Genomic DNA, 24,378 nt, shown 5'->3' on the forward strand with positions numbered 1-24,378 from the left:
ACGACAGATCAGGAAATGACATTAATTTATATCCATAATACTTTTCGAATATGCATCTCTGAATAAGCTTGTGTTTCTCAACAATGGTAGAAACGCAAACCAAATATTATGGACACTATTTTTAAAATATATATGTATGATGGTGAAAAATGTAACAATGGTAAATAAATTTAATATAGTAAAAAATATCTCTTAATAATACTATTATATTTTTATATATACAATGTATGATGGTGAAAAATGTCACAATGGTTTAGTTTTATATATACAATATATTTTTTTAATAGTTTATTTTGATGATATTTTAGTTTTACAACTCCTTAATCAATTCTATAATTATAATTAAAGATAATGGTTTAGTTTTGTCAATCACTCCACTCCAAGATTGAAGGTGTTACTAGGCCTTGAACATATATGATTAAAGAGTTTTTGATGAATTCATCCGACAAACTCATAGAGTGATTAGGATGACAATTAAAGTAAATTGTCATCATCATTAAGGTTAGATTCAACTATAATAATAGTTAAATTATAAAAATATTTAATACGAGTATCACAAAAAGCTGACAGGGGTGTTATATCCTAACTTATATAAAGGTTTTATGGACATTTGAATTAATCTTAATATAATCTTCTCTATGATAATTTTCTAAGAACTTTCTATCTAACAAATTATTAGTTAAATGATATGATTTTGATAGATTCAATGGTATGAATAATTTGTTTTACTTTGAAAATCAAATGTACTAATTTTATAAATTTCTTTAAGTTTAATTCGTAAAATAGACCAATTAACTAATCTATTTTCCATCTCTTAAATTTTTAATTCTTAATTTTAAAAGGTATCTTGACCTAATTCAATTTTATAATTATTACGTGAATTGCTCCCTATCTACCTTGATTATCTGCCTTACATGGTTACTAACTTTATAAACAATTTTCTAAAAGTCAAGTAAAATTAAATATCCGAATTGGTTATTCTTTAGGAGTTTCGAAAGAAACCATTTTGAATAACAAAACAATAAGTTCACAGATGTTCGTGAAAACATTATTTCACAGAACACATTCTTCCTTGGATGAATAACAAAACAATAATTTGTAGTAGTGTATGTTAGCCAACGACAAAAATGCATGCTAGGCTCCAACTCTTTGGCACAGTGGTGTGACTCTAGTATTGGGGGCAAAAGATCACCAAAAAAACTAATGATTTTCTATTCTTCATCTCAGACATCAAGCCTTGCTCTAAAAGCTAAAGCTACAAGATTAAATGAATGGGTGGAGTCCATTATTTCATTACCACCACCACACTTGAAAAAATAATGTGCCAGAAATTATTTGCTTCGGCAGCCGTTTGGACCCGAGTAAAAAGAAAAGCAGGCTGCAAATGTGACATATAAATTGTATTGCACTAACAAAGCAAAGCTTCGGTAGTTCACATATTTGCTAGAACCAAATATATCATCAACTTCCATGACATTCATCCTTAGATATCGGCAGGGTCGTTGATCTCCTGTAAATCAGCAAAAAGTGACTGTAAGAAAACTATCAAAAGTAAAACTCTGGGAAAAGGTTTGATGGTGAATCAAGACGAAGCACATGCCAACACTATCAAATCTACTATATTTCATACTTCTTTCGCTCTTCTCACACTCTCCCCTGTCTTTCTCTCTTCTCAATTTATCTTCACAACCAAACGCGCCCTTAAGGATTATATTGAACTTGTCCTATCTGATAATTGCAGGGTGGTTAACTAACCCCGTAGTAAGTTTTGGGTGTGGTGATTTGTTTGGAAATTAGTGTTGGGTGGTCTTTTGTTTCTCTTGGGGTCGGATGGATATTTTGTTTTGTAAATTGTTTTACTTGGGTTCATCCTCTGCTTATTATTTTGCAGTCTTTTTTTTTGCCCTTCTTGTGCTAATTGTGTTGGTTATATAAAATTGTTTGGCTTATTAAATAAATGTGTCAGTTATTTGTATTAATAGGGTATAGAAGCTATCATATTACGTTGTGTTTTTTCTGTCAGATTTGCGGAAGAGGTGATTCCTTGTCAGAGGGAAGCCCGGTGTTTGTAATTGAAATCTAACCTAAAACCAGATTCTATCAGTAATTAATTCAGAATTGTGTGTTTAATTCTTAAATGCTATCATCCTCTATCTGCAGTCTGGATATATTTTGAATGCTATCTGCGGTCTGGATATATAATTAATAGGGCTACCCTGTGATTCCAATGACATAAATACCCATGTTTTGATCACAAAACATGGAACCAAACCAAAGATATACATATTAAACCAGTACAAACGAAACATGCTTTTTCAACACATCCAACCCAAGAACCACCACCCAATAAATTAAGAAACAAGCCTATAAAATCATGGAAAGGAACAGTGTGGCTATAAAGAAATTCAAAAGTTCATACTTAAATTTGTATTGTACCTTATTCTCAATTACTACCCCATCTGAAATTTCCAATTTTGAGCCAGGTTTTGCAGCAATAGTCACTTGTCCCTGATAGTGTGTATAAAGGGTCAGTAATGCAAATACACGAGAACTCATAAAATTTCCAAACAGTTAAGACAAACTAACCCAACACAATTATATATAATATGTACAGACAATGACATGAATTTGGCATCACAAATTAGTTAAATAGCTGGAGTTTCATTGAATTTGAATTCTTACAACAAGCTATAACAAGAGTTCCACTTCAGGTTGAGCTAATCTCAATTTTCCATTCCCCGAGTAAAGCAGATTGCCAATTTTTGAGTAAGTGGATAAGTTGAAGGAAATTTGGCAGAGAGAAAGAACAATCCTAAATTTTGTTAGGGTTGTGATGTTTATTCCAACTATCTCAAGATATTCTAGATCTCTTTTAGAGTATTAAGAGATCTAGAATATCTTATGGTCCAGTAAGCATTAAACATAAACATGCTAAATTTGAGAATGTTTCATCTAATAGCTTATGCTCCTTCACATGATAACAAAAGCCTCTGCAACATAAAGCTCAGGAATTTTACAAGGTTGTTTAGAGTGAGTCCCATGTTTGATGCCATCTGTCCTGAAAAAGGGTTTATATGTGAGAAACATCCCTCACCTTACCATGCGATTCATAGGATTGAGTAAAGCCCAACCCAAATTTTAAGAAAGGTAACAGTTAAGAGTTTGACCATTGCAACCCCTACATTATACTAAAACAGAGCTGAATTTCGGCACAAGGAAAATTGAGCCCGTGTGTTGTGTTGTCCATGTTTTTTCTTTTTCAAACCCAAAAGATTCTTGCATGAGGGTACAAATTAAACCTTAGCCTATAATTACAAGCTTAAGCAGCTATTCATTTGAGGGAGTTGCCACTGAGATCAGAAATATCTTCAAGCAAAACTGCTTTAACTTCCCACATGATGAGATAACTCTGTATCCTAATTCCTAAAGGGAGCTAATAGGAGAAGCTTGATGCTAAAAGTAATATTGAATTAAAACAATATAACAAACTTGGTCACATCAACAAAACTTCATGACATAAAAGGTAGATCTGTGGTTTCCGCCTGTGCATGTATTAGTCTCGTCAATACCAAGTTTGGACCCACTTATGTCAACAAATCAGTTTCAATATTGTATTACAATTGTATGTCTTTTGACATATAAAAAATCCATTTTTTTTACGGTTTTAGACTTCTTTTTCTCTCTATCTTTTAGTAGTGTTGAACTTCCACTAGAATCTTAGCAAGATCAAAAACTCAATCGCCTCGCCTTATGTCAAGTTCCTATGACACTATGCATCTCACTCGCAGATGAAAAAAGAGGGGAGAGAGGGGATGATAAGGCATGCTACCATGATATTCATAAGTACGAAAGAGAAAAAATATATCAAGCTTGTGTAACAAAAAATAAGCTTTCCCTGATACTCAGAAAAAGGACAAACAAAATACTGCACGTAGTTCTCAGATTTATACGAAATACCAAGCAAGTATAATCCAGACACACCAAATAATTAAAGGGAATTCAAAGCAGCTACTCCACATGCATGATGACTGACTAAAAAAGGAACATCTAGCATACCTTTAAAGTAATATTAGATCCAAACCACACATCACCTCTCACTACCAAACTATCCAACCCAATGATACTTGGAATGGATTTGAACCGACTTTGGAAATCACCAATCTGAGAATGGAACATAGCATATATACAATGCATAAGAAAGGGGATGGCCAATATAAAAACCTAATAATAGGTAACTCGAGGAATCAGAATTTTTTTACCTTAGCAAATTCCGGTCCCAAGTCAAACACAGGATTTAATGGGTTGGTTCTAGCGGGATTACGTGTTAAAACACCTTCTCTACAAGTGTATAGATCTGACTGCAAGGATGCATAATTGATGGAGGGGGGTCAGTTATGTACAGCAAAGTACATATTTCAGTAACAGAATTTACATAGAAATTAGGTCTGCTACCTGTAGAAGCAGTAAATCCGAGGTTGCGTCCAAGGGAAGAAAACGAGATTCGGGTGTTGAGACACCGATTACATTATCAAAGAACTGGAATACATAAATAGAGACAATACATTAAAAACTGATATTAGTAACTTCATACCTAACCGGAAAAAAAAGCTTCGTTGGTACCAATCAATAGTTTATTTTCACTTGTTTTTCTCACTAAGATGCAAACAGTGTGATTAATGACATCATCAATGTATATTTTAGTTAAGCTTGCAAAAAATAAAAGATGCTGCGAATGAGTGTTTATATAAAGTATAATTTATACATTGTCGTTTCTATATACTTTTTGTATGTTTTCTCTTTTGGTCCTCACTGTTTTAGTCTCTACAAACAAAAAAATGAACATGGAAACTAAAACAAAACAACAGAGACAAAAATGAAAAACAAATATATTACAGAGGGCACTTTGTGAGAAAAAAGCTACATAGACAATATAAAATAAGAATGTCACACAGAGCCAAAAGATAAATAATCCTAATAAGATTCTAAATACCAAAAAGTCTCCTAATTCCCAATGCACCCTGGACCTAAAGTATAGTCCATCATTAGCCCCCTGCTATTTTACAGCAAGAAGAATAGTATATTAAGAAGAAAAAACCTAACTCTAAGAAATTTTAATTTAAATTTGATATACAAAAATATATTAACTGGTCTTATATTTAGGAATGCAATCGCGATTTGCTAATACTATGGTCTTAAATTTGAAGCTGCCTAAGCAAAACCCATTTTAGAAGAAGACACCAGGAAAAAGCATAAACAATAATGAATATACCTGTACTGCTGATTCAGCATTGGTTTCTTGCCGAAGAGTTTGATCATAGTCACTCCCCTGGGAACATTAACCCTTTCAATTCATTTGTCAGAGTTAACAATAGAATACAGAACTAATAATAGGGAATGGTACCTTCAAAATTGAGGGCTTCTTGGGCTTTAGTCTATTAGTATCAATTAGTCTCTTAATGGCTCTTAAACTCACCCACCTATACAGAGGACAACCCATGAAATATACCACATTTGGTAAACATAGGTAAGAAATTGAACGAAAACCAGCATTTCACTCACATGTTTGTTGTATCTATGAGTTTGAATTTGTCCTTCAACTGAAATAAACCCAATCAGGGAAAATAAACAAAAATGTAAAAGATAAATTGAATTATAATACTCGCACAAATCTTGTTGGCAACCTAGTATAAAACTTCTAAAATTATTACATAATTTTGAAACAAAATAGTATAAATATTTGTGAGTTATGACAATAAATAAAAAGACTTACATGTTTATCTTGGTTTCGAGCAATCTCCTGAAGCTGGACAGATTACAAAACATATAATGGTTAACTCACTCTGTTCAAGTTTACTAGCAGCAAAGCAACAAAATCACCCGATTACGAAATATGTATTTGATTAGAATTACTAGGACATGATTCAGGAGTCAGGACCTAGACCACTACATAAGTGCAATGGACTCGCATCAATCATAAAGTGTGTTTAACCATAGCATCTTCATGCTGTAAGTGAAAAATTGAAGAGCCTCTTGGATTTGTTTCCATTTCATGTTTTAATTTTTTATTACAAAACTGCTATGTCGAGTCAGTTTGATTCTAATTTTGAGGATTTGCATAGGAAATAGTGAAAACAAAAATAAGTTGTTTCACTGTTTTCTATGCAAAACTAAGAAAATGGGAAACAAAAAACAAATGGACATTTTTAGCAATTACAGACGAAAATAAAAATCAAATGGGCCCTTAACTTTCAAAAATCTTTGTTTATTAGCAAGACGCTTTTCCATAATAGAATTTATACAGCCACAAGGTAAATCTAGCACAAATACTAAAGAACAATTAATTTAGCATCAAACAGTGACAAGCCCAATAACAAATGTTAAGGACACTGAATGGGGGAGGAAAAAGTAAAGTAAAAGAAAATACACCTTAAAATTCATTGGAGTTAAGATTAAATTAGATGAATGGCTTGGTGTCACCTGAAAAAAGAAAAAGGAAAGAAAGTGAATCAGGTAACTCAGATACCTTAAAATTGAAGTGGCAGTTTTACACATGACATGAAAATAGTTTTGTTTACCTCCATGCAATAATCAATAGTATTTGTCATCAAATGATTTAATATATCTACAAACACAGTCAAGGCTGACAAAAATCAAAATATTGAGTCCCAATGCTCAGTTATGAAGTTGTGACCTCAAAGAATATTATAGTTCATGATTAAAATTATATGAAGGATACTTGGATCAACGATTGTAGCCACATTGTCTGACTTCATCACAAGGATGTACTCCTTTCCCTAAAAAAATACATGAAGAGATAGTAAGAAATCTACAAACAAATATGAGCAAATTCTAAATCCTAAGTATGTACATATTTGAGCATGTTCAATTACAGTTTGTGTCTTTACTGTCATATAATACACTTAAGTGTCTTACGGCTCATGTTTTAAAGTTTTAAAGTTTTAAATGAGTGGGAAAAAGGAGATATATGAAGAGTGCTCAGCTGCATAAAAGCCTATACCTGTGACAATAATAAATCAAGGGTTCCATCTATCATCAGTGAACGGAATATATCACCGTCGTCAAATGTTTGCCTTCACACATATATAATTAGCGGGTTAGTTCAAAATGATAATATTTATCATGTAAGCAATTTTCAAATCATGGAGAAAATAATTTGATATCTTGAAAGATATTTTAACTGCTAGGCATTATCATTTTGACATCTCTAAATTACAAGCATTAAATATTTACTGTTAATATTTTGTTTCTATTAAAGTAGAAAACTCTGGGTACTTTGAAATATTTTATGATAATAAGACTTTCTCATTTCTTTATGAAGTTGAATATTTTATTAACAATCCACTAAATAGTACGCCTAGTAATAGCCAACGTTTAGAGCTGAAACTTAAGATCTCTTACTCTACAAGTGTTCATATGATTGAACATCTAAAATTCAGTTAAGAGACGAATGTTTGAAAGAAGACATACACTTCCTCTTTGCTGTCATGTTCGCCTGATATTGTTAACTCTGGATGTTCACCCTATATACATTATGATGTATGGATCATGAGAAATCACAAATCAACATCAATTCATTCATAAAAAATGGAACAAATGCAAACCTGCTTAAAAGTGTGCACATCAATGCTTGACTCCGAATACTTTTCCAAAACCTATGGAAGATGATGAAGTTGAAGACTTCAATAATAGTAGAGGTAGTAATACAATCAAACATGGAAGAAGTTGACATGGTATTTCACCTTTAAAGTACTATCGTGAGTGTCATCTTTGTTAAAAATAAACAATGGAACCTGGCATCCATACTTGGAGTTGAGGATCTAGAGAAAATTACAACAGTAAAATAGTCAAAACCAAAAAAAAAACAGTTAATGGCAATAATATATTAACAGAAAATAAGAGTTGCAGATAATATATGAGGTATATGCACAATCAGGACTAAGCCGGTGAATATTTGTAGCAGGCTAACACCCCGCAAGGAATAAGCCAATGACTTGCAGAGGAAAATGACATTGTATGTGTGTGTATGTGTGAATACCATAACTACTATATCAAGTATAAATGTCTGACCTCAATTTGGTTAATGATCAAGTCAAGAAATGTCTTTCCATCACCAATATCTATTGAAGATCTACATGAAACAGATAAATTTCATCAGTATAAATTTGTCAAGTGAGGCATTTTGAATAATCCATGGATGGTGGAAGCACGAACAAACAAGGACGCGAAAATGACCTTAAACATGTGATGCATACATAGATATGCATGTGCAAATCAAGTACAAAGCACTATCTACCTAGTTTCAGCAAACCTCTAATACTTATCTTATAATGGCATCGTTTGATTTGATCCATATAACCAATCTGTCCCACTTGTGTGAAAATATTTTTATTGTTGTTTTTTGTATAAAAATAAACAAAGAAGGGTTAAAAACAGCAGCAGACAAGTAGGAGGAGAAAAAGATAAGGAACAAGAAAGGCATGATCAGGGTAGTCAATTGCAGCGCTATCTCACTATAGCGGAGTAGAGGCTTGGCCACTAAGGGAAGAGCCTTAGCAGTGCAGAACACTATAGCTGTATAGCAGCTGCTATAGGATAAAAAGCAGGTAGCGGGGGCGGAGCGGTTACCAGCCCGGAGTGGTTTCTGTCCCGCTATCCTTTTCCCCTATGAAAAACCCAAATTACCCCCTTAAATTTAAAATGTTTTAAGGATAATTTTGGGTTTTTCAATCAAATTTGAGTTGAGACTCAACCCTAACCTTCCTTCACCGACGGTTCTGCACTTTAGTCGTTCAAAAGAAAATCACAAGTTCCTCCCTCACCTCTCTCTGCACTTCATTCTTCCCCTTGCACTTCATGTGTTTATCACTATTATTCATGTAATTTGTCGAAAAAAATTATCAAATGGCAGCCATCCCGCTAACCCATTTTTGGGGTCGGCCACTCTGCTTCGCTATCCGGGATTGACTACTCTGGGCATGATACCACAAATAACATAAGGGAATTGACATGGATGTGTGTGCTTTCAAATTGGGAAATTCAATAAATAAACACACTACTCAGCCTCAAACCAAGCCAACATTGTAATTCAAAACAAACATAAAATAACATATGCATGACAGTTCCAATTTAGATGGATAGTGTACTTGTAGTGTTGGAGAATGCTTACTTGGGGTTTTCAAAACCCATTTTACTTCCAGAGGCATGATTGACCTTCAAAACAACAAACTTGTCCAAAAGTTTCTTAGTTTCTTCTATGTCTGCTTTCAACGTCAAATTACTCAGTACTACTATAAAGATGGATGCAGAGAAAATAGAAAGCACTAAGGTTCTTCAACAATGGTTTACCTTCAGGTAAGGATGCTAAATCATCGTAGGGGATAACAGTGAAGCCAACTTTAGCCAATTTATTCTTCCGCTTCTTATCTTCAATTCTGATAGCTTCTTCTCTTTACAGTTAATAATAACAGAATCATTAAAAGAAATGATAAAACAGAACAGTACAGTGAATCAAAAAAGAGAATGAGGCAAGGCAAATTACTATACCTAATATCAATTTTGGGATTAGAGAGCTGCAAATTCTTCTTCTCGAGAAGCAGAGTTTTGGTAATCAAATTACAGAACAGATAGACAAATTGAACAGAGGGATTAACAGGAATGGGATAAGCAATGCGGCTGAAAGTATGAAGCGGCATAGCAGAATCGACGAGCGCCACAATCGGAATCTGAAGCTTGTAAGCCTCATCGATAACAGAAGATTTGCTCTCAGTATCAACAATAACGATGCAATCAGGAGGCTGCGTCGGACCGAAACATAGCTTCTTGTTTCGAGAGCGAAACTTCTTAGGGCTATTACTGTTAGTGAGGAATCCACCAGTGCGCCAGAGAGAATTGGAAGAGGGACTATAGCAATCAACTTTTTTGGTCATGAGCTCGAAGATTTCATCGAAGAGAGGGTTGGTGTTGATGAACATGAAGCGTCCGTTTTGGCGAGCGAGGGAAGAGATGAAGTTGAAGGCACTACGCATGCAGATTAAGGTCTTATCGGAATCGATAATGGCCATTCTGTTGCGGAAACCGTAAGTGTAGTCTTTGAAATGATGAGTGGCGACTTGACGACCAATGTGGGCATTGGTGCTCAGCAGCTTCTGTATAACTGCGGAATGAATCGTCATGATGGTGGTGATGATGATGATGATTCTCGATTGATTGGAGTTGAAGTAAGAAATGGAATTCGTTAAAGTTTCTCTTGCATCAGCATTAGGGTTTTCAGTTTTTCGAACGCTACCTCCCTCCGGCCACTCTCTCGCTCTTCTTTTTTCGCTTGCGGCGTTATGTTTTTGTTTTTTTGTTTTTTTTTTAATCTTGTGACGTTTTTTTGAATTCTTTTTTAAAATATCCAAAAAAAATTAATTAAAATTTTAAAATAATTTATTTTTCAAAATATTTATCGGAATAATCACCTTTCATATGCGTCAGTTAGACTGACGCATCTATTTTTCCATTGAACATAGTCCTCAATGGTCTTGATGCATACAATGAAAATAGTATCCATTGGCGCCACATGCAATGGCGCATGCATGCGTAGGCGCCACATACAATGTTGCATACATAGTGTTTTCATGTATACGTAAATGCATGTGACTATTTCTCCACCACTCATTTATAAATACAATATCACTCTTCCATAATTTTTCACACAACTTCTTATCCCCTCCTTCCATTTTCCTTCAATCTCCTTCAATTTTTTTTAAATGTTTGCATATTCAGACTTCTGTCCTTATATTCACAAGAGAAATACCGATTTAATATTTTTAGGCAGTCTCCGATGAAGATCCGACTTTGAAATATAGATATATTCAGATATCTTCACAGGACCTTGAACTGTTGGTTAGATAGAGACATTGCAAATGGTGAAGTGATCAGAAAAATTCAATCGCTTGATAAGACGTTCAACCAAAATGGAGAAGTTTGTTTCTGGGTCAATATTAAAACTGACAGAGACGTCTAAATGATGATCTATACTTTTCACAAAATTGTTTTGATGGTTGTAATCACATAGTTATGTTGTATATGTGTTGTATTTGTTTGTGATGTTATTTTATTTGTTGTAGTATCTTGTGTTGTTGTTTAATTACTTTAAGGATCCTGTTGAACCTTTGAACATGTCGTTATGGCATGGGAGTAGGGCATAAGAAGGGCTTCGAACTTTTTGCAATCGCACCAACTTCTATCTAGTTCCACTCGATAGTGTCTCCTTTGTATGCCTTTATTGTGATCCATTGACTCAGCAACACTGCACCAACCTTTAGTACAGTCAAACATCGTGATCACATCTGTGTTAGCTTTTGCAACTTCCTCTTTAATGAATTTCATTGAAGCATCATTGAACAATTACCCAGATTGTAACATCGAACTCCATTTGGAACGCCTGTTCTCAAACAACGCCCCTAGCCTGAAATAGGTTGCTTGCATTAAAGCGATTATAGGTAGGTTTCTGATGCATTTAAAGACAGATTTCATTGATTCCACAAGATTTATTGTCATGTGGAATCATCGTTGACCGTTGTCGTATGTCCTAATCCACTTCTCCAATGGAATATTGTCGATCCACCTTATTACATTTGCGTTTGACAATCTGATATCTTCGCGGTAGTGTGTGAAAGAATAATTTGTTAATGCATACCCTACATTGACAACTTTCTTCCGCAATGTTTTGTCTTTGATCTTCTGCATGAAACTTTGAGCGATATATCTAATGCAGTAGACATGCGTTGAAAAAGGATTCTGTCAGTCATTATCAATGTTTTTGTAGGCACTCACTATTGAAGGGCGTTTTTCTGAGATCAAACATAAATTATATTGAGGAGCAACGTGCAATCGGATATTATTAGGAAAAAACTCCATTCCCCAGCAATTTCCCCTTCAACTAATGCAAAGGCGATTGGAAAAATATTGTTGTTGCCATCTTGTGTCCGTGCCATCAGTAGTGTTCCTTTATATTTCTGTTACAACCATGTACCATCAATTTGTATAATAGGTTTATAGAAAGCATAATCTTTGATGCATGGTTGATACACCCAGAAGAGTCGGTGGAATATGTCATTACCACTAGCACAAGTCTCGTATGGGGTATACGCCGGCAACGTTTCCAAATTAACAATAGTCTCTGGAGCATAATATTTAAGAGCCACCAAGTATATTGGAAGTTCTTTTATGACTCCTCTCAATTGCCAAACATTTTTTCAACTGCCTTAGTCTTAGCTATCCATGCATTCTTGTATGATGAAGTATAGTTGTATTGTGTAACAATATGCGAGATTATTGTACTCACTTTTAACGACGGATTATCATTAATGACATACAAAATTTCACCGCATATTAACTTAGAGTTGAGTTTGTGATGGTCTCGCCATGGTCAACGAGAAGCCACTCACATTCCCATATGCAACAAAGTAAGTTTATATTAAATCTTCTAATTTGTTAGACTTTATACTACAACTAACTCTAACTAATATATTTTCAATCTTTTCGATCTAGATGATCAGTTAAGGGGATGAACTGCAACAGGTGTCCCAAACACGTTGTAGTAGTCTATCGCAATCTTTTAGAACACATTGGATCAGAAGATGTATTATTATTAAATAAATTTACTTTTGATTTTAAAAAATTAACCAATTGCATATCCTTTAATCATGTAAAATTCTTATACAGTTTATCCGGAGGTCGTATATGGGTCTTGATCATCAGTTAACCATGATGATGTTGCAGTTTGGACATCAAAAATACCAATCATATGGTTCACTATTATGGAGATGCACCTGAGTGACCGTGTAAAACTGCAGTTCGGCATGCAACAACAAATTTCAGAACCTCCGACGTGTTTAGGAGATTGGCATCAACAAAGAGTCAATGACCAATGGGATTATTCCGATCGGAGAGACTTCGCAAAATAGATGTGTCGTCATTTGAGGAATCGACGATAATACATCTTAAACGAACCAGTCATACATGGTGCTAGACAAACTCAACATTATATGACATGGTTTAAGTCAGTTACAACGCCATAATTTGTGTATGAGCCAAGGTATTTGATTGATCAACGCCAACGAGTTTCATCATCAAACGCCCAACAATAAATCTCCGCCCAACAACAATATCAATACACTCAAACCCAACGACCAACCTCACACCATCAACCTACCATACACACCCAACCACCAAACACTCAACCTTGCAACCAATTCATGCCACACACCCAAACTCAAAACCAGGAATCAAACCTTAACCACCAACAACCATACGCGGCCACCACATCTATATATAGCACATATGATTCATATGATTCAACCTCATGCCATCGTATCCCCCCATTTAGGAACATCCAAACATCACATCGCCACAACACCTAACCATTGTTTGACTTTAGTACACCACGGGAACCATTGCTTTGTTTCCAAAACGATTCAATGTCCCAAATCAGGCAATCATATCGTCCACAAACCACCAAAATACAATGAACTAACTATGACAACATGGGCACCGTACTCAATTACGGAAGCGCCGTTGTCGAACCCCCCCCCCCCAAAAAAAAAAACGTGAGAGACCTCGAAGACAGACTAATGCATCGGGATGTGGAACATAAAACGTTTCAATCACGCGGGTCATTAATTTACTTGTCAATTGTTATGTATTTTAACTTTATATTATAATATTAATAATTATTTTTCATTTACCTATTTAATTTTATTATTTATAAGTATAAAATATAATATTTTTAAGAAATATTTTTACATAGATCATGCGCCACATGAGATAGCCTATGTCCCATTAGTGAAATTCTAAAATAAAATACAGAAAATTTAATTTTTTTAAATAATAAGACTGAATTAATTAAAATATACTACTTCACATATCTATGCTTCAAATATGTTTTAAATAAAGTTTGACACCGTTAAGACTAGTGGCCTTGCCACGTAGATAAAACTTAAAATAAAAGTACATGAAGAAAATCAAAAGAAAGCTTAACAGAAGGACCTCCTAAGTCCAACAGGACTGACACTTATACTGACTGTATATAATATTACGTATTAGTAAAGATGTGATAAGCGTTTGACAAAATGCTAGCAACCTTCAGCCTTGACATTATCGTAATCTGTCACTCCATAGCCTTCCCTCCTAAATGGTCTAGCTCATCGCCTAATCGTCATAGATCAATCCAAAGATGCAAGACAAAAAGAATATAGGACTAAGATTTACGTACAAGTTTAAAAGTGGGAATAGGATGTAAAATAGTAATATATATACATGACAACCACAATTATTCGAACAAGCGCATCTTTATCCCATATTTACCTATACTCTATAAGTATTTATTCTAATGCATCCTTGAACTATATGCTGACTCAGACCACTAAACGCTATCAAGGATACTTATCCCATTTACCAAGATCAGATATCACAAGACCACATGCCACCAACGTACTCCCAATTACCAAGAGCTACGCCACCTAACTTCACATGGAGTCCAGGTGTTATAAGTCGATCGTCCCTGAGGATTCAGGCCAAGACCCTCGTCTTGCCTAGCATGCATAAATAATAATCCCCGTCGGGATTGTAGGCGACTGATCAACCTCGTACGTCCCATACCGCACGGCAGTGGACTTACACATTCCTCAATGCAGTCTATATGATCACTCAACCATCTTGTAGCAACTCTCAACCATAAGTATTTAGTTAATATTTGGGAAATATCATATCAACCTTTCATGTCATAGTTATTATTTAATACTTCGGTTGAGTGTCAAATCCATTAAATGTCTTGTCTATTTTTCCTTGGCGTGATCCTTATCTCTATATAACTAGTTCAGTTTATACAGTGAATAATGTATGGTTGACTTCCCAAGTAAGAGAGGTGGACCGTAAAGGACATGGTCGACCAAGTCTTTTCCTTAGCCAGAACCCAACAGAATACAACTACTCAATGTATCCAACTTCCTTTATTCCATTGGGGATCTAACACTTAATATCTAATCAATGTTGTTGTTTCTCTCCTTAATAGATCGTTTTCTTAGTCTATCAATCACAATCATTCAAGTATAAATAAAGTAAACAATTAGACAATTAATCAAACAATGTAAGCACAATACAACCTCAAATTGTCATAAATCATTCTTATGATAAATAATTAAGGTCGACATAACCTCGCTTAGTGATTTGGGAAAATCATTATTCGAGAATAGGCTCTCCTTACTTATTTATCGCTGGTAGGGCTTGGGTCACCACTACACACATATATATATTAAGCTATTTTACACTAACCGTCCCAACGTATACGAGACCTTGCCCCCACCTTTTGTTGTTGATCGTTGTTGAAAGTCCACGAGCGTTTTCTCTGATGTTTGCCCAGAACCTAATTTACGATAACCGTTGAATTGTACGAAATTTATAAAATAATTAGAATATAATTTACGGTTAAATAAACATGATCCCGTTACAAATTAAAATATTGATTTATTTAAGCAATTTAATAGTAACCTCCACTATATATAAATCGTTATTAAATTCAAGTATAAATTAGACTATACTCCCGTTTGGATTTGTTTGTTTTAGAAAATTATCAAGAGTGTATTCCTAATAACATTTAATTTTATAATAATACTTGGGCGTTATAACAACTTAAAATGGTAAAACTTATCTTGGACTTTATAAGTTCAATATCTCGACGTCTTAACGGAAATTTAAATCAAATTCTTAAAATAACCTTTATATAAATAAAATAATTAAATTATAACGACTTACCGGTTACTTATGAAAATGATTTGAGCAGAACTTTGACGTATCAAACTCCTTTAAAACTTTAGAAGAACTTTGACCCCAAAATAACTCTAAAAACTACAAACCGACACCGTGAAAACTTCGACAACTAAAACTAATATTTTTATATGAAGAAACTAGAGAAAGAAGGAAATAAAGAGGTAAGAAAGATGATTTGTGAATGAATGAATGAAAATGGGGTGAGAAAGACCCCTATTTATACTAGTTGTAAGATATTAAAATAATGTAAATTTATCTCCTTTTGCCCATGCTTTCTAACTTTTCAACTCTTGCTAGTAAATATGTCTTTGTCAAATCTTTACAAGTCTTGCATGAATAGTTTTATAGGTGTTCTAATATGACTTTGTGAAAATAGTTGGTGAGAAATGTATGAAAGTTTGATTTTTCTACTATTTCATGACATATGATCATGTAGAATATTAATAGTAAAATAAAATATATTTCTTTTATAAAATGAAAGGATAATAATAATAATAATAATAATAATAATAACAAGGGTAATTATTTAATACATTTATTAACTTAAGGTTATTTTATTTACTATTAGTTTGTAGAGTAAAATAGTGATATTCAAATCAAATAACATCAAATAATATAATAACAAAAATAATATGGATAATTAATTAACTTAAAATTAAGTATTTAAATGACTAATTTCAAAGTTTAGTTTGTAAAATAAAACGATGATATTCAAATTGAATAATAATATTAATAATAAAATAAAGAGTAATTAGTTGATAAATTAATTATTATAGCGGCTAGTTTCAATGTTTAGTTTGTAATAATTAGCGATGTTAAAGTCTCAATTATAATCATATATATTATTTAAGGTATGGAAAATTAGGATGTTACATTACCACCCCCCTTAAAAGAAATTTCATCCTCGAAATTTAACGTACCTAAAACATATGTGGATACTTTTGACGCATGTACTCTTCTCTTTCCCAGGTAGAATCACCAGTTACATCATCCCACAAAACTCTAACCAATGGTATCTGCTTTCCACGAAGTTCCTTAATTCGATGATCTAAAATTTTGACAGGTAAAGCCTCATATTCTAGGTTATCTCTAAGTTCCACACTTTCAGGCTCAATGACATGTGGAGGGTCAGGATAATACTTCCTTAGTTGTGATACATGGAATACGTCATGAAGATTAGACAGGTTTGGCGGTAAAGCAATGTGGTATGCTACAGGTCCAATCCGTCGTAGAATTTGAAAAGGCCCGATAAACCTTGGTGTTAACTTCCTAGTTTTGATTGCTCGTGCAATTCCCACTCTAGAAGTTACCCTAATGAACACGTGATCTCCTGCCTCAAATCCCAAAGGTCTTCTCCTTTTATCACTATAACTCTTTTGACGATCCTGTGCAGCTTTCATCTTTTCTCTAATAAGCTTAACCTGGTATGTTGTTTGTTGCACAAATTCTGAACCCAATATTTTATTTTCTCCAACTTCATACCAACATAAACGCGTTCGACACCTTCGTCCATACAATGCTTCATATGGAGCCATGCCAATACTTGAGTGAAAGCTATTGTTGTAAGTAAACTCAATCAATGGTAAGAACTCATCCCAACTTCCTTTGTGTTCAAGAGTACACGCTCTTAGCAGATCTTCTAACGACTGAATTGTCCTTTCTGATTGGCCATCTGTTTGGGGATGATAAGCTGAACTTAACCTTAGTTTGGTTCCTAGCTCTAAATGCAACTGATGCCAAAACTTTAATGTGAATCTGGGATCTCTATCACTGACTATACTTGTAGGTATCCCATGTAATCTAACAATTTCCTTTACATATATCTGAGCTAGTCTCTCTAAGCTAAACGTTTGGTTGATGTGAATGAAATGTGCACTCTTTGTCAACCTATCAATGATTACCCAAATTGCATCATGCTTCTTCTGAGTTTTGGGCAAAGCAGTTACAAAATCCATAGTTATTCCATCCCACTTCCACTCCGGAATGTCTAAAGGTTGTAATAATCCAGATGGCCTTTGATGTTCAATCTTTGCCTTCTGACATATCAAACAACTTTGAACATACTCTGCTATATCCTTCTTCATTCCAAACCACCAAAACATTTTCTTCAAATCTTGATACATCTTTGTGGCTCCTGGATGAAAACTCATCTTACTTTTGTGGCCTTCTTCCAAGATCAACTTTCGAATATCCTGGTTTTGAGGTATACACAACCTTTCTCCAAACCTTAGGATTCCATCACTCCTTATGTTAAAATCCTCATTTTGACCATCTTTGATAGTTTCCTTTATATTCATTAATTGGTCATCAAGTTGTTGTTCATCTTTGATCCATTTTAGATATTCATTAGACACGACAATAGTGCCTATGAACATACTTCCTTCACTGTGATGTACTCTTAAGTTTAAATCCACGAATTGGTTAAACAACTTTTCTTCCTTCAACATCATTGCAGATACATGAAGTTTCTTTCGACTCAAGGCGTCTGCTACAACATTGGCCTTTCCTGGATGATATTGTAACTCAAAATCGTAGTCCTTTAAAAATTCCATTCAACGCCTTTGTCTCATGTTTAGATCTTCCTGATCAAATAAATGCTTCAGGCTTTTGTGATCACTTAACACAGTGAACTTTGATCCATAAAGATAATGCCTCCAAAATTTTAAGGCAAACACAATTGCTGCCAACTCTAAGTCGTGAGTTGGGTAGTTTCTCTCGTGCACCTTCATCTGTCTTGATGCATAAGCTATCACTTTCCTTTCTTGCATCAACACACAACCAAGACCTTGGTATGACGCATCACAATACACATCGAATCGTCCTAACGGGTTTGGTAAGATGAGTATTAGTGATGAAGTCAATCTTTCCTTCAACTTCTGAAAACTTTCTTCACACTCTTTTGTCCATTCAAAGTTCTTACCCTTCCTCGTTAACTGAGTCATAGGCAAAGCGATCTTTGAGAATCCTTCAATGAACCTCCGATAATATCCAGCTAGTCCAAGAAAACTTCGAATCTCACCAACATTCTTTGGACTTTCCCACTTTGTTACTGCTTCGACTTTACTCGGGTCTACTGCAATACCTTCTTTGCTGATAACATGACTAAGAAATTGTACCTCCTTCAACCAAAATTCACATTTCGAGAATTTCGCGTACAATTGGCGGTCCTTTAATATATGTAGCACAATTCTCAAATGTTCTTCATGCTCTACCTCATTCTTGGAATAAATCATAATGTCATCAATGAAAACTACAACAAATTGATCTAAGTACGACCTAAAGATCCTATTCATGTAATCCATGAATACTGCTGCAACATTAGTCAAACCAAATGGCATCACTAAGTACTCATAGTGTCCATAACGGGATCTGAAAGCTATTTTTGGAATATCATCCTCCTTCACCCTGATCTGATGATATCCAAACTTCAAGTCAATCTTCGAGAATACCGATGCTCCCTTTAACTGGTCCATCAAGTCATCGATTCTAGGCAAAGGATACTTGTTTTTTTACAGTAGCTTTATTAAGTTGTTTGTAATCTACACAAAGTCTAGAAGAACCATCCTTCTTCTTGACAAACAAGACTGAAGCTCCCCATGGCGATACACTCGGTCTAATAAATTCCTTCTCTAACATCTCGTCTAACTGTTTCTTTAACTCAACCATCTCTGAGGGTGACATTCGATAAGGAGATATAGAAATTGGTCCAGTGCCTGGAACCAACTCTATAGAAAACTCCACTTCCCTAACCGGTGGTAAACCTGGAACCTCTTATGGAAAAACTTCCGGGAATTCACAGACCACTGGAAGATTTTCAACACTAGGGGTTTCTCCTTCTGACATAGAGAATAACATCATAAATTTTTGGGTGAGAGTTTCCACCTTTATGACTTCTCCATTATCTTCTCCAAACGTTAAAATTTTCTTCTTGCACCCTAAGTTTACATCGTTGGCTGATAACCAATCCATTCCTAAGATGACATCTAGGTCTTTTAGCGGGAGTACTATAAGATCTACTAAGAATCTTCTATTTTCTAAAATTACAGGGCAGTCTGCACAGACTGAACAAGTTACCATTCTTTCTCCCGAGGGAGTTGTAATGGTCAACTTATTATTGAGATCAACAATTTCAAATCCCAAAATTTCCGCACAAGATGTAGATATAAATGAATGTGTAGCTCCTGAATCGTATAATAATGATACCAACTTATCTCCAATTAGATACATACCTTGGATTAACCCATCTGACTTGGAGATCTCAACTCCTCTAATTGCAAATACTCTTCCTGTGGTTGGCTTGTTCTGATTCTGAGGTCCTTGACCAACATTTGGGCCTCCGTTCCTTGCTCTCCCTACATTGTTATTGTTTATTAGGACACTCTTCTGGCTTGTTGGTTGGTTTTGTCCTTGGGGACAATCTTTGAGAAAATGGCCCTTCTGACCACAACGAAAACAAGCTCCAATATTTCTATTTGGATAATCTTTGTTAAGATTTGCCCCTCCACAACTGTAACACTTGAACATTAACCTCCTAGAATCCTAGTTATGATATGGTGTGGGCCTTTGATATGGCCTACCCCCTTGTTGGGTCCTTCCTCCATGGCCTCGGTTAAAATGGCCCTTGTGATTGTTGTTTCGGGTTGGTACTCCTGATCCATATTGATTCTTCCTATTGTCAATTCCTTCCAACTCCAAACATCTTTCTATCAGCTCACCAAAGCGCATAATATGCAGAGGTAGAACCACCCTCTGAATATCATATTTCAATCCATCTTGATACTTTTCACACATTCATTCTCCCCTTGGATGCAAGCGGTAAAATTCAAAATACTTTAGCAAGGATTCAAACTTCCTAGTATACTCTCCCACCGTCATCATACCTTGACGCAGGTTCTGGAATCATCTCTCCTTCTCTTTCCTACATAGCTTTGGAAAATACTTCCCCAAAAATTCTCCTTTGGACAAGATCCAATTGATCTCTCTTCCTTCCTCTTCCAATAATCTATGTTTTCCTCTCCACCAGGCTTCAACGTCACCTGTCAGCATGAATGTTGCATAACCGACTCTTCTATTCTCTCTACAGTGAGTGAAAGAGAATATCTTCTCTATCTCTTGCAACCATTTCTCAGCACCCTCCGGATTAAAGTCACCACCAAACTGTGGTGGTTTACCTTTCAGAAACGAGTTCAATCCTGTATCTTAATGCACAATTTCTGTTTGTTGTTGCTGAAAAAGTTGATGATCACGAGTGATTTGCAGGATTTGAGCATTTTGTTGTGTTTGAACTAACACAGCAGCAACAAGTTCACGAACATCTCGAGTGCCAGCTTGAGAGTTTGTTCCAGTTTGGGAATGATGTTCTCGTCCTATGGGGATGTTAGCTACCCATTCGGGAGTAGCTTCACCACTCAGATTCCTACCTACACCTCTACTAGCGCCTCTACCAGCACTCCTACCACGCCTCACGCTTCTGGCGTTTTGAACCATAACTTCCTGAAAAGGATAAGTTATTAGGTTCAATCATCCACAAGACATAAAGAACATAATAAATATGTATATTTATATCCCAATGAATAATTCATCGATAAGGATTTTGTCAATTCTCTCACATGCAATGTTATGTTTAATATGTTGAATTAATGCTTAACGTTAGTTATGATTATATCTAGAATTTTGGCAAAGATAATCAATATTTAGTGTATAAACAAAAGCATATCAATTTATTCAATAACAACGATTACAAGAACCATGACCATGTTTCATTTAAAAACCTCTATTAATAAACCAAGCTAAGACTAGTAATGGTAACACTATAATTATCATTATTGCTAAGAAATCTTTACCTAATTCTTCATGCTTGATAATACCAATAAGAAACAAGATAATGACAAGAAGAGTGATGAATAAAAGAAAACATTTAGCCATTTGTAAGGTATGGATAAGTACTTTGAAATTGATATGAAAATAATGAATAGGTGTGAAGTATTTATATAGTGAATTTTGTGAAGTGTCTGTTACGTTACCGTTGGGTTTGTGACCGTTAGGGGAAAAAGAAAGAAGAATAAGTTAAGTGTGTTAAAGACGCTTCCTAGATCAGTATTGAAATTCTGGTGTAGTCAGAGTTTAGATGTTCTATTCCAAGTAATGACATCTGATCTAACATTGTAACTAATACAGCAATACAGTTATACAAATTACAACCTAGTACTGATATGCACACATTCACAGATGTCACGACATCTGCTACTATATCACCATATAATGGAAGAACACCCAGTTCTGTCCATCTGGTACACAGGCACAGCAGAGATCAAACATAGCACTTACTTCTGTTGAGCCTGCACAGTTATCAGCATGATGTCTCAACATTGATTGGAACATCATCTGTTACAGCATTACAGGTTTACCTTATTTTATAACAGACAAAGTTATAACATGCAAAAGGTAAAAACACAAGTAATTGTTAACCCAGTTCGGTGCAACATCACCTACGTCTGGGGGCATACCAAGCCAGGAAGAAGATCCACTATTAGTAGTATCAATTCAAAGCTAAACTCACCCGTTTACAACTTATCACTTAATCCCTACCCAATGCAATCTATACCTAGGAACTCCTAGATAGAAACCTCCAGTTTCCATTCCTATCACCACAATTACAATGTAATGCTAAACAACTTGAACTTGCTTCACAGCTTCGTTCAAGAACATAATCACTCTTGCCTACAGGCTTTGAGTTACAAATACTCTCAGCTTTGAACACTGAGAACACAACTTGAACTTGCTTCACAGCTTTGTTCAAGAACATAATCACTCTTGCCTACAGGCTTTGAGTTACAAATACTCTCAGCTTTTACCACTGAGAGACATATGGTAACCTTCCCACAGATTGGGAGGTTTACCTCACACACACCCCTAAATTTTCATTCTAAGAGGCTTACAAAGACCAGATTACAATCAGCTATTATAACCTAATCACCCAAGTGGATTTGGGCCTTCAGAAATCACAGCAAACTTCTCCTTTGCTGTTACAACATCAGCAGAAACTTTCTGCTACAAACAAGGTCTTCAATCTTTTAGTTCCTAAAATATCTCCATATTTAGTTCCTAAAATGTCTCCATATTTAGTTCCTAAGATATCTCCATATTTAGTTCCTAAAATATCTCAAGACCTCCACAAATAATGCCACATAGGATTCTAACTAATTTCCACATATTAGTGTGCTAACAAATAGGCTATTTGTTAGGTTCCTTAATTGTAGCTTGGTTGTTGGTTTCCTGGATTTTAGCCTGAGAAAAATGCTGAAACAGAAAAACTAAACAACCTACAATCTAGCATATGCTGTCAGGAATGAATGTTACAACATTCAGTTTGACATCAAGGACCATATGCTAAGTCTGTTTTTCCTGAAAACAGACTGTACAAGTTTGCTGAACTGTACAGGACCAAACTGTCCATTCTATAGTAACAGCTTACATTAATACATGTCAACGCATCCAATTTGACATTTACACATTTAGCCTTAAGTTAGTTCTGTTATCCTCTTGGAGAACAAACTAAGAAACATACTGAAGTGTAGCAGAACCCCACTCTGTCTATTATTCAGTATATACTGTCCATGATGAATGTCATAACATCCAGTTTGACATTCATACAGTAGGCCTTATGCCAGGTCTGGTTCTTCCTTTATAACCAGACTGCAAATGAATACTGAGCTCTAACAGAACACCAACTGTTCTATTCCTCAGTAGCTGCTGACAGGGATGAATGTCACAGTCTCCAGTTTGACATTCAATAAATCCTGTATTAGCTAATCCTGCAGTAACTACTCAAGTGTGTCATGACATCAATCAAGACATTAGAGTATAGTTAGATATTCTAACCTACAATGCAGTCACACATACACACCATGTCATGACATCAGTCAAGACATTAGAATCCAGCTAGTGTTTTACCATATAATGCAGCCAATTAAACACCTACAAGTATATTAGAAGGCTATCAAGAGGAAGACTCAACGCACAAAAGAAAAGTTATCATCCTGTTTGGAATCCAACTTGATACAGTCAGTATAACTCTAGACACTTACGGACCGAGCTGAATCGACCAACTCTTATACCATTAAATGAGACAGCCTATGTCCCATTAGTGAAATTCTAAAATAAAATACAGAAAATTAAATTTTTTTAAATAACAAGATTGAATTAATCAAAATATACTACTTCACATATATATGCTTCAAATATGTTTTACATAAAGTTTGACACCGTTAAGACTAGTGGCATTGCCACGTAGATAAAACTTAAAATAAAAGTACATGAAGAAAATCAAAAGAAAGCTTAACAGAAGTGTCACAACCTACCTGCGAAAAAAACAACCGGCGAAAAAGGAAAGACAGAAGAGTCGCCACCGTGCGTTATTTATCCCAAAGGAGGGAAAGGAAACGCTCGAAGTAAACCTGGAAAAAGGAAAGGAAAAGACAAGGTCTCACAACCAAATCTTGGGTTCGGGAGTCGATTATGCGAAGGGAAGGTATTAGCACCCCT

General features: G+C 35.0%; 2 protein-coding genes across 2 annotated transcripts; both read right to left on the reverse strand.

The window, feature by feature from the left end:
• Positions 1 to 953: 953 nt before the first annotated feature.
• LOC127086445 (UTP--glucose-1-phosphate uridylyltransferase) lies at positions 954 to 10,375 on the reverse strand. Its single transcript, XM_051027209.1, has 20 exons — positions 9,565 to 10,375; positions 9,367 to 9,467; positions 9,188 to 9,278; positions 8,089 to 8,149; positions 7,761 to 7,838; positions 7,623 to 7,673; positions 7,489 to 7,541; positions 7,019 to 7,091; positions 6,737 to 6,794; positions 6,576 to 6,622; positions 6,427 to 6,477; positions 5,771 to 5,803; positions 5,560 to 5,597; positions 5,402 to 5,477; positions 5,270 to 5,326; positions 4,453 to 4,536; positions 4,260 to 4,358; positions 4,057 to 4,161; positions 2,437 to 2,508; positions 954 to 1,510 (listed from the first exon to the last, which is right to left on the reverse strand). The coding sequence occupies exons 1-20, from the start codon at positions 10,191 to 10,193 to the stop codon at positions 1,484 to 1,486; spliced, it is 1,884 nt and encodes a 627-aa protein (XP_050883166.1). The 5' UTR covers positions 10,194 to 10,375; the 3' UTR covers positions 954 to 1,483.
• A 9,230-nt stretch (positions 10,376 to 19,605) lies between these two features.
• LOC127086827 (uncharacterized) lies at positions 19,606 to 20,358 on the reverse strand. Its single transcript, XM_051027643.1, has one exon. It carries the CDS (start codon positions 20,356 to 20,358, stop codon positions 19,606 to 19,608), a length of 753 nt encoding a protein of 250 aa, XP_050883600.1.
• Positions 20,359 to 24,378: the final 4,020 nt, after the last annotated feature.

This window comes from Lathyrus oleraceus, chromosome 5, assembly GCF_024323335.1.
Source record: "Lathyrus oleraceus cultivar Zhongwan6 chromosome 5, CAAS_Psat_ZW6_1.0, whole genome shotgun sequence".
Taxonomy (NCBI): domain Eukaryota; kingdom Viridiplantae; phylum Streptophyta; class Magnoliopsida; order Fabales; family Fabaceae; genus Lathyrus; species Lathyrus oleraceus.